At 40.2% G+C, this 10,545-nt stretch overlaps 1 protein-coding gene across 1 annotated transcript; it reads right to left on the bottom strand.

Moving 5' to 3' along the window:
- Positions 1 to 1,521: 1,521 nt before the first annotated feature.
- On the bottom strand, positions 1,522 to 9,620 carry pus7l (pseudouridine synthase 7 like). The gene is made up of 9 exons (XM_059325900.1): positions 8,827 to 9,620; positions 7,622 to 7,781; positions 7,235 to 7,454; positions 6,239 to 6,337; positions 5,939 to 6,020; positions 4,636 to 4,801; positions 2,857 to 2,965; positions 2,262 to 2,315; positions 1,522 to 2,170 (listed from the first exon to the last, which is right to left on the bottom strand). Exons 1-9 carry the CDS (start codon positions 9,617 to 9,619, stop codon positions 1,793 to 1,795), a joined length of 2,061 nt encoding a protein of 686 aa, XP_059181883.1. The 5' UTR covers position 9,620; the 3' UTR covers positions 1,522 to 1,792.
- Positions 9,621 to 10,545: the final 925 nt, after the last annotated feature.

The raw sequence follows: 10,545 nt of genomic DNA, 5'->3' as shown, positions 1-10,545 counted from the left end.
CTTTAAACGTTCTCATCAAAATTGCATAAATTAGTCACAGGAGGCAAAGCTGGCTCGCGTTTAATTCAGATCGAATGCTGCCCCTCAGCACCGTAATTACGCCTGAGTTTAATGCTTCATTATTTTTTATGCTGGTTCTGAAATGCCTCTCCTGCTGGTGTGCAGCTCTTTTTTTTCCTCTTTTACGTGAGAGTGGATCATATGAACAGACACAATGGATTTAGTCCCAGATTAGGAGTGTGATACGCTCCTATTAATATAATGAACCTTGTGGTGCAAATAATAAAGTGCAGGTGCTGTTTTCACTCAGATAAGGACCTCAATATAGTGCAAACATGGCTCAGGGTAATGTGGTGGACACTAAGGAAATTACACATTTTACAGATAAATTTAAATTATCTTTTTACATCAGAGGAGCAGAAGTGCCTGTATGACTTGTTATTGTGTGTTGTCTCCATCTAGTGGAGATAAGTGGGAATTACAACAACTAAAAATGAGTGAAAAGGAGAAGTGTCCCAATTTTGTAAAGTGCAAAGTGATAAAATTCAGGGGAAACACTATAGATGAATTGGATACCGTTTTAACAAATAGATGACACCATTAAACTATTCCAGTTAATTTCTTACATGAAGGCAATTATTTTTGTATTTCAAGTTTGTTGAAATGTATGAATATGCTTCTTAAATATGTGCTGAGTTAGAAAAAAAAAACAAATTTTTGAGCGCTGATGAATTGACACTGTTTTCCCACAAAGCAATGCACAAAAGATGGTCACAGCTGGAGAAATACATCTAAATGTGAATGGTAGGGAAGCATTACATTTTAATTTTAAAAATATTTTTGTTCAAAATGGAATGTTACATGGCTGAATTTTATTTATTTATTGTGGATTAATCTGACGATTTTCTCAAAACATTTTCTTGAAAATCAATGTTGTTTGATCTATAAAAAATCTGAAAATGGTGACAAATATCAGTGTTTCCCAAAGCCCAAGACCGCATCCTTAAATATATTTTTTCCATAAATCAAAGAGGAGTAAAGACACCATAAAATATTCACATTTAAGAAGGTGGATTCTGAAAATTTTTACTTTTTTATTACTATTTAACCAATTCATTACAACGTTGACAACTAAACAATTGATCTTTGCAGCGGTAGAATATATTGTTGTTATTACAATTACTAAGAAAGAAACATAGTTTATCTTGATCTTGATTAAAGTTATTTCCTGACCAATAATCATTAATTTTACAGTGAGAAATTACCAAAAAAAACGCAGTGGAAGTGCCCTCTTGGTCCCTGTAGTGATAAAACATGACAAAGTGTCCTTTTATGCGAAAGGAGCCCCATTGGAGCCCCATTGCTTATAGCAGGTGACCTTTTTTAAAAAAAATAATTTTCGCTCCTGCCCTTCAAACATCCTGAGTCAGCCAGTTATAAACATGTAGAGATGGGTCTAAATAGCGTCGGTGTGTCAAAATGAAAGAGCAAAAAGTTGCAAAAAAAAGAGAGAAAAAAATAAAGATTTCAAAAAGTTTTATTCATGGCACACAACACAGACACAGTTAACACTGTTTTACATTTAGATTTGTTCATTTATCAATTGTACTTTAGGCATTATTTCTATTGACTGTATAAACACAGTGTTATGCTCATTACTTCGACAACAAACCAAAAGGCTACTAATAATGTATAACAATGATGGGTTACAAAACAAAAAAAACAAACAAAAAAAACTCCTTTTCTTCTGCAAAGTATGTAGAAATACAGCAGGAATAATGTCCTTTGACCTCTAGGGGTCACACTTCATGGTCTCTCTGAGGCAAATTGTAGCGTAGCAGGACGAGTCCAGGTCCAAGTTTAACGTGAGGGTGAGTGCGTCCTGCTTTCCTTCTTCTGTTGTGCCATTTAGCTGCCGGTCACTATGTCTACTGCTGTTCCCTGTCACCTCTCCTCTTCCTGCCTCCCCACAGGCTGCTCTCTGCAGCTGGTAGCTGACGTTACGTGGCATGGCCAGCAGGGGGCGGTAGCAGCCAGGAAGATTTAGCTTGAGGTTGCTGACTCTGAAGCGACAGTCGCCCAGTCCGTCTCTGGCCAGTCTCTCCTGGAACCAAGTCCCCATGGTGTTTTCTGGGTACTTTACAGTGTTTCCTGGCATGGGCAGTAACACCTGACAGGATAATGAAAACACAGTAGCACCAGTGGTGAGAAAAGTAGAAACAGCAGCATTTAAAGGACAAGTATTTCCCTGCATTACGTACATGTGCCAGTGTGTACACTCCTTCTTGCTCCTCTTGCTCCGTCACCACGTGGATCTGGAAAAATCAGAGGACAGATGTACCAAGATGTGCAAACATTTGGAGATTAAACTATTTAACCCTTTATCAGGCGAAGAACCGTATTTGTTAACTTCAGCGGATATCCAAAATAAAAATATTTCGAGAACAAAGTTGCAAATTTACTAGATTAAAGTGGCAGATCTACAAGAAAAAAAGTCACAGATTTAAGAGATTTAAAGTGGCAAATCTACAAGAAAAAAAGTCGCAGATTAAAGAGATTTAAAGTGGCAAATCTACAAAAAAAAAAGTTGCAGATTAAAGAGATTTAAAGTGGCAAATCTGCGTGGAAAAAAGTCACAGATTTACAAGAAAGAAGATGGAAAAAAGCAACTTTTTTCTCACAGATTCACCACTTTAAATCTCGTAAATCTGCGACTTTTTTTCTTGTAGATTTGCCACTTTAATCTAGTAAATTTGCAACTTTTTTCTCGACCCCATTATGATATCCACTGAAGTTACCAAATATAGTTCTTCGCCTGATAAAGGGTTAATTGTGTGATGAGATTATTATTATTACCTGAGGCGGGCCGGCCTCTCCAATGTCCTCCTGCATCCACACCAGGTCCCCCCATCTGGCACTGTGGCCCAGAGTAGTCAACCTGTGAGCCACGGCCTCGTTCCATACCCTGACAATCACAAACACATTAGTGGAGCAGAGAAGCAAACTAATAATGCTCTCTGCTACACTAAGACACACATCAGCTACTGACCTTATGTCACTGCGCCGCAACGTGGGTTAAGAGATGCAGTCATGAAAACATTATTCAGTCAAATTTAAAACGTTAAATATAATGTGTTCATTTTTTGTGTGTGTGTGTGTGTTTTGGGGGTAGGTTCCCCCATTCAATATTTAAAATATTAAATATGTATAATATAGTGTAAAAAATCTTTATTTTGCAGAAGGTCTGTCTGTGCGGTGTACGTGTAATACGAGCATATGAATAAAACATAATTGATGTTTACCACTTGTAATGACTGCAAAAAAGCTAAACAAAATCAAAATTGAACAGCCTGAAATTTGTTGCCTTCTGCCTAGTACCAGGGGTTAAACCTGAAATGCCTCCACGTCTGAAAATAAACTTCATGGTCTATAGAAACCATGGAAGAAGTTTCATGCTTTAGTCATAAAATGCACAATTCCTTCCATATATAAGCTCATCTGCTCCACTATATTAGCACAATTATCGCTACCCATTTAAAAAAAAAATTTTTTAGGGGGACAGGGGGTCTTTAGGGGGAGATAGTAGGTCAACTGTAGATGCCACATAGAAGTGTACATCATTTGAAAGCTGGAAACCTGAAGATTAATTTGAGATGCAGCTCAGCACTGTTTGCGTTCTAGTCAGAAATATGTAAAACAGTTTTTGCTAGATGCCTATTCAAATGCTGAAAGAGTACAAGGCCTTTATGATGTGAGTATATGATGGCCATTATCATGCTCACTTGTGTCTCATAAGTTGTTGGAGCAATGTTTGAATATACAGTAGTGTTCAAAATAATAGCAGTCCAATGTGACTAACCAGATTAATCCAGGTTTTTAGTATATTTCTTATTGCACAGCCTTAAGAGCTGCATATCACGAATACTGGGTCTTGTTGGTTTTCTGAGAATCTACTGCACCTACTGGTACCTTGTTTGCCATGTAGCAATAAAAATACACTAAAACCTGGATTAATCTGGTTAGTCACATTGGACTGCTATTATTTTGAACACTACTGTATATACCATTTCTTACACAGATTTTGTGCCAAATCTAAGCAAAATGATCGAACTTGCTCCACAACATCACATTAAGACACCAAGATCTTGAGGAGCAGCACTGTCAAATCTATGCTGCAGCTTGATTTCAACGCAACATTTTGGCCTGGTTTTTGCACCAAACTGTATGGGATTAGCATAAAGAATAGGGAGACTTGTTGGAAACCATAAAACACATTTTCATTAAGATATCTTGAGGTCAGAGGCCCCTGAGAAAATGACGATGCCAGTTTTTACCTCGCCAAAATTAAGCCTAACTGTAGAGCATCTTTCAGTTTGGCACAGCGTTTTAGAAACAGTACTGTTGGCTGTGATGAAACATTATGATAATACATGAGATGGATAGGGATGTGTTAACCCTGAAAGCAAATAGATAATGTTGTCTCCTTTTTCAAATACCTCTGTCAAAATGTCCTTATCTCCCAGTTTCTGCAGTAGAGCTAAATAACCAAAAGTAAAAAAACTACAATATGTCTGTTTGCGCAGGGCAGGATTCCCATTAAAAAGTGTGTTTTGGGTTATTTTCCCTGCAGCTGACCTGCTGCAGTAGGCGTGTGGGTAGAAGACTCTCATGCTGTGGGGCAGGCTGAGCCAGGCCTGGGTACAACCGTCTGGACCGGTCCCGTAGCGGTTCAGGGCCCGAAGCATCAGACGCTCCCTGGCCTTCGACAACGGCATTAACGCCAAACACTCCTTAGCATTATCTGGTGGAGAAGGAGGAAAACAAGACAGGGATAAAAGGACCCAAATGAGAAAGAAAATGTTAATACTGAGGTCATTGACAGTGTATAAAGATACTAGAACTCTTATTTCTGAAACCTGTAAAAAATGTACTTTATTATGTGTTCTCAACACTACAAAAATGAAAATGAGTTTTCTCCACAATAAACGGATTTTTAGCAATTTTTTAAAAATAAATTCAGGAACTGGGTAGTTGCTTTTAAGTTAACAGGGAAGGCAGGAAATCACCCATAGAAAATTAGTTCCTCAGTCACAGTTCCTGCAACTCACCTTTTCCAGTCATGTCGCCTCAGTTACCCGGTCATGCCGCTTTGCACTTTACAACATCAGAAAAATCAGACCTTACCTAACTCAACATGCCACTCAACTCTTGACACAAGCTGTTGTCATCTCAAGACTTGACTACTGTAACGCCCTCCTGACAGGCCTGCCAGCCTGCACAATAAAACCCCTTCAGATGATCCAGAACGCGGCAGTGCTCCTGGTCTACAACCATCCAAAAAGGTCACATGTCACACCGCTGCTCATTGAGCTCCACTGGCTACCTGTTGCAGCCCGCATCAAATTAAAATCTCTAATGCTGCCTATAAAGTTGTCTCCGGTACTGCTCCTACCTACCTGAACGCCCTGATTCAGACATATGCTACCTCACGACCGCTGCGCTCTTCCAATGAACGGCGCCTGGCTCTGCCCCCCGTTGGTCCAAGGCAATCCAGACTCTTTGCACTTCTTGTTCCCCGCTGGTGGAACACACTACCAGTTCCTACCAGAGCAGGGGCGTCCCTCTCTACCTTTAAAAAAACTCCTGAAGACCCAGCTCTTCAGAGAGCATCTTCTCTCCTAGCACCACACAATAATTCTACTGCTTAAAGAATTGTCACTAGCACTTATTGATGCACTAATAGCTCTTATTGCACTATACCTTGATTGTTTGTTTTTATTCTTCCTGTAAGTCGCTTTGGATAAAAGCGTCTGCTAAATGACTAAATGTAAATGTAAATGCTGTGTTGAAAATTTCTTTGAAAGCACATTTCACATACTTTTGGTCATTCTCTGTAAAAATGAACTTGTTGAAATGAAATTGTTGTCCTCGCTCTAACCTGTTTGGAGGAAGTGTCTCTTGGCGTGGCTCTGAGGATCGTTGCTGTCGTCTGGAGTGAAGAAGAGACGCACAGCGCTCACCTGACACACACACAGGACAACACACACACACACACACACACACACACACACACACACACACAAACAGGACAACACACACTGATGTCAAAAATTTTAGTTATTTCACATTTCATCCTGGAAGTGTTTCAGGCTTCATGCAGTCGCTGATACCCCTTATTTCACAGCATTAAGCGTATTAGCATCTGGCCATGTATATAATAACTGAATGCAACACTTACCATGTCTTCTTTGAGTAAAGCCAGCCCCACACAGTCAGACTGAACACTTTGGGCGCTCCCAAACCTCTGTGGTCCGTAATAGTTGACAAAACCTCTGGCCTGCAAAGAGCAACAGACCAGGTGAGAGTCGTTTGAAAGATCACTGGCATATTTCACCATTCATCCACCATAAAACAGCAACAACGTGTTACTTTCTCTGTAAAAGCAGTCGGTCTTCCCTGCCCTATCCGTAGCTCTTAACAGCAAGTCCATTGGTTACTACTGAAGGCATAAATCTTGACAAAAATGTCACATATCTGGTGTAATTAAAGAAATTAAAGAAAAGTTTCAATTAACGTATTCCTTTAGAAGCTATATGATTTTTGGCTTAAGAACAAACATTTTAAGTTATTTTTGTGTTTTTTATAACAATGGAGCTCTATGGCATAGATAAAAAAAACTTGAAATGACTCAAATTATTGAAGTTTTTTGGTATTTTTATGAAATTTAAAAAATAAAATATAATCAGACTTCTCATTTATCGCTATAATAGATTTATAGGTTTAATTTTGTGTGAATGGAAAAGAAATGTACAGGAAGTAACACATGTTGTAATATCCCTTTAGTATACACAATAAATGTAGTAGTAGTAATAGTAGTAATGTGGGTATACATTTTTGATTGATCAGATATTATGATATAGCTACATTGTGTCTTGTTTTGATATTCCACTGCTGTATCAATGACCTCAGTGTCAAAAACTAGAAGAAACATCAAGATAGATAGATAGATAGATAGATAGATAGATAGATATTCAAGTACGATAAAATACAATAAAATACAATAGAATAAAATACTGAGGTAGCATAAATAAAAACAACAATAGAAAAAAAAACACAGAATAGAACAAGGACACTTAAGAAGTTAAAAAAAAGCAGATCAGTTGGTAGGTTGGCAAGATGATGGTAATAATTATAATTATACTGATGATATGATGAAACTGAATCTGAATGATACCTTGACGTTCTCCACTGCTTCCTTCACCAGCGCTGCCAGGCGAATGTGTGTCTCTGCATGAGACGCGTGTGCGTCGCTGGCCCCGTGTGGTCTCAGGTCCCGGACCACCAGGTCGAAGTGGTTCCCCTGCAGTCGTCCCAGTCTGAGAGGCTCGCTGACGGAGCGGATCTGAGACAGACGCATCCCTCTCTTCTCAAACTCTGCTGTCTTCTCTTTCAACCTAGGGATAAATAACATCAAATAAATAAATAAGTGGTGGATTTCTGGCATTAATTCTGAGGCTTTGAAGGGAAATTTAAGAGCCATAACATCTCAAATGGCAGCTTTTTGTCTCACCGATTTGTGAATAGGGAAAATGAAAAATCTGTAAAAGAAATGCACAACTACCGCTGAGTTGAGACCTTCTTCACCACCATGGACTGGTAGGTGATGGCTCTCTTGTCCTTGATCCCAGCATAGGTGAAGTCTGAGGGTAGGACTCCGAGAGCAGCTGCCATGTAGCTGATGGCCTCCAGAGTCTCCAGGTTCTCCTTACGCAGAGTGAAAGCTGAAAGAAGACACACACAACACAGCTGTGTTTTCTTTTCTACATGTCTCTTCTGAGAAATCTGAAGACAAAATGTTATATTATGAGTCAACTACCTAAGGGCATATAAAGTAGAAAAAGTAATTGTCCTATGTGGACATAACTTTTTTTGCAATTTTTGAAACTTCCATTTAAGAATATTTGCTGGCTTTGATTCTGTTATATGTTGTTGTAAAATATCCCAAGGAGAGGTCGACAAATTTCCTATTTTGTCCAGTTCTGAACCTGAGGACATTCAGACATTTTAAAGGCACAATGAGTCAGATTTGTCTGCAACTAAAACATTCAAAGTTGGCCCCTCCTCCCTGGCTCAGCAACATCTAATAGTCAGTGGTTTTAGTGTTGCTTAGTCTGACTCACTAGTCAGGTGTGCAGCCAGACTTCTCCACACTGACACACCACCACTGTGTTCTATGCCAGACTAGTTTGCTAATCCTGGGGAGAATAATGAGGCAGATTTTGAGTTTGAGTTGCCCCTCCCAACAAAGGACTGAATGGATTATCTGTAGGTCCTGGAGTGTAAATATGTACTAAAACAGTATGTTATGTGTGTGGTTGTCCACGTTTTTAAAATTGGTTAATATTTGAAAATCCTCCTCAGGCTTAAAGTCATGGTATTTGTCTCAAGACAGAATAACCTATAGAAGCAACAAATTGAAAAGAAGAGTAAATTAACAGACAGCAAATTCTCTGCAGACACAGACATGAACACACACTTCTCCTGGGTCAGAATAAATGTTTGCATGTTTGTTCTCCCTGTGTCAGCATCGGTTTCTCCGGGTCCTTCGGCTTCCTCCCACACTTCAAAGACATGCAGCTTAGCTTGGTAATTCTAAATTGCCCATAGGAGTGAATGAGAGGATTTGTCTGCCCTGTGACGACCTGTCCAGGGTGTACCCCGCCTCTCGCCCAATGTCAGCCTGGATCGGCTCAAGCCCCCCATGGCCTAAGTTTGGGTAAGCGGTTAAGGATAATGCATTAATAAATGAATAAATCTACACTTTACCAGTGTAAACTTCCTCTTCTTTACGTTCCTCTGCCGTTCTTTTCTTCGGCCTCCCCTGCTCCCTCAGCCTCACTGAGATCGCTGTCGTCCCCTGGTCGCTGAAGCTTTTAGTCTCCACCAGTTTCCCAAACCTTCGGCTCAGGAAGTGATGGACCGTCGTCCTGTGATCCTTATCGTCGTCAGGTCCAAACGTATAGGATGATCCTCGCACTTTGGCATCTATGAACCTGAAGAAGTCCTCTGCTTCGTCCTCCGTAACCAGCTGGGAGAGCTCCCTGTAGTCCGGGTCTTCCCTCACCCTGATCTCCGGCTGAATGGTGACAGTCATGAGGAAGGGGAAGCGGTGTCTGACTGCTCGGTGGACGTTAGCTCTGTGGTGTTTGTCGGGGAAGGATCCCAGAGACAGCTCCTGCTTGTTTGGCTTTTCTTTGAGAGTCAACACAAACTGCTCGAGCTCGTCGCTGACCGACTGGCCTAAAATCACACTTAAATCAAAACTGCCTGGACTAGGTATGGTGACATCCAGCCCACAATCAGCTGGAACATCAGAGTCCTGTGAGACTGAGGAGTGATTATTCCACTTACATTCTGCACTCATTGTTTCATTGTTTTTATTATCTGAGCAGGACCTGTCTGCTGTCTGAGTGGCAGCTGCTGTGTTAACACGCTGTCCACTGATGTCTATCTCAGTCACCACAAAGTCTTTGATAAAGTTTTTGATGCTTCCCAGAAACCCTTCATGGTTTGATATGAAGCACGCAGGGACATTGGCAGCGTCGCCGTCCTGCTTCATGGTTCAACCAACACTGAGAGTTTACTCTGTTGGGAAAGGATAAAGTTACAATGTTAAAGAATTCAAACCCAGACATATCTATTTATATATCAGATCCATACACTTAAGGCCATGTCACGGTGCTTGACATGTACTTATGAGGAGAAATACACTTTAAAAGAGAGAATGTAAAAACTAAGAACATTTATACCAAATCAGACACAAAACAGGAGATAAACAGGCGATAAACACAGTAAATGGACACAGAGCATTCAGAGTCACGGTACACCTTAAACACAATGTGAGGAGGTTCAGAGGGCTGATAGTTGCTTCATTTCTGCTTACACGGTGCTATTTCTGTTTATTTCTGCTTACACCGTGTTAAAATGTTTAAAGTCATCTCTGAATCATTAATCCTTCACAGAGCTGACACAGAGTCTGTCGGCTGTAACAAAGGAAACACAGCACATACCTGTCTGTAGAGCGGAGATATGCAGCTACTGAGAAGAAATCTTAATGAATTAACTGTTTGTTTACTCTACGCTACGGCTCCACGCGGTACGGCAGAGATGAGCTGTTGGTAAACACAACAACGGTGAAAACAACTCAGGCTGCTTCCGCGTCATGTGACAGTCATGTGACCTTTCTTAAAGGGCCCGACACCAGTTTGTTACACAACTGTTCCGTGAAACTGCAACGCTGCTGATATAACCATAGAATAAAACCACAGTCTATGGATACAACCATAGGATAAACCCATAGTCTATGGATAAAACCATAGAGTAAAACGACAGTCTATGGATAAAACCATAGAATAAAACCAGAGTCTATGGACAACACCATAGGGTAAAACCAGAGTATATGGGTAAAACCATGGAATAAAACCACAGTCTATGGATAAATCCATAGAGTAAAACGACAGTCTATGGATAAAACCATAGAATAAA

The sequence above is a fragment of the Centropristis striata genome, chromosome 22, assembly GCF_030273125.1.
Source record: "Centropristis striata isolate RG_2023a ecotype Rhode Island chromosome 22, C.striata_1.0, whole genome shotgun sequence".
In the NCBI taxonomy this organism is placed as follows: Eukaryota; Metazoa; Chordata; class Actinopteri; order Perciformes; family Serranidae; genus Centropristis; species Centropristis striata.
The sequence above is the reverse complement of the archived record's forward strand: the minus strand, read 5'-3'. Positions and strand labels throughout refer to the sequence as shown.

Excerpts from the sequence above, each read along its gene's own strand:
- pus7l (XM_059325900.1), bottom strand. The coding sequence starts at position 9,619 with ATGAAGCAGGACGGCGACGCTGCCAATGTCCCTGCGTGCTTCATATCA. Across the intron at positions 7,455-7,621 it reads AAGAAGGTCTCAACTCAGCG|GTTGAAAGAGAAGACAGCAG; the intron begins GTAGTTGTGCAT and ends ATTTATCCCTAG. Across the intron at positions 2,171-2,261 it reads GAGTGTACACACTGGCACAT|GTGTTACTGCCCATGCCAGG; the intron begins GTACGTAATGCA and ends TTATCCTGTCAG.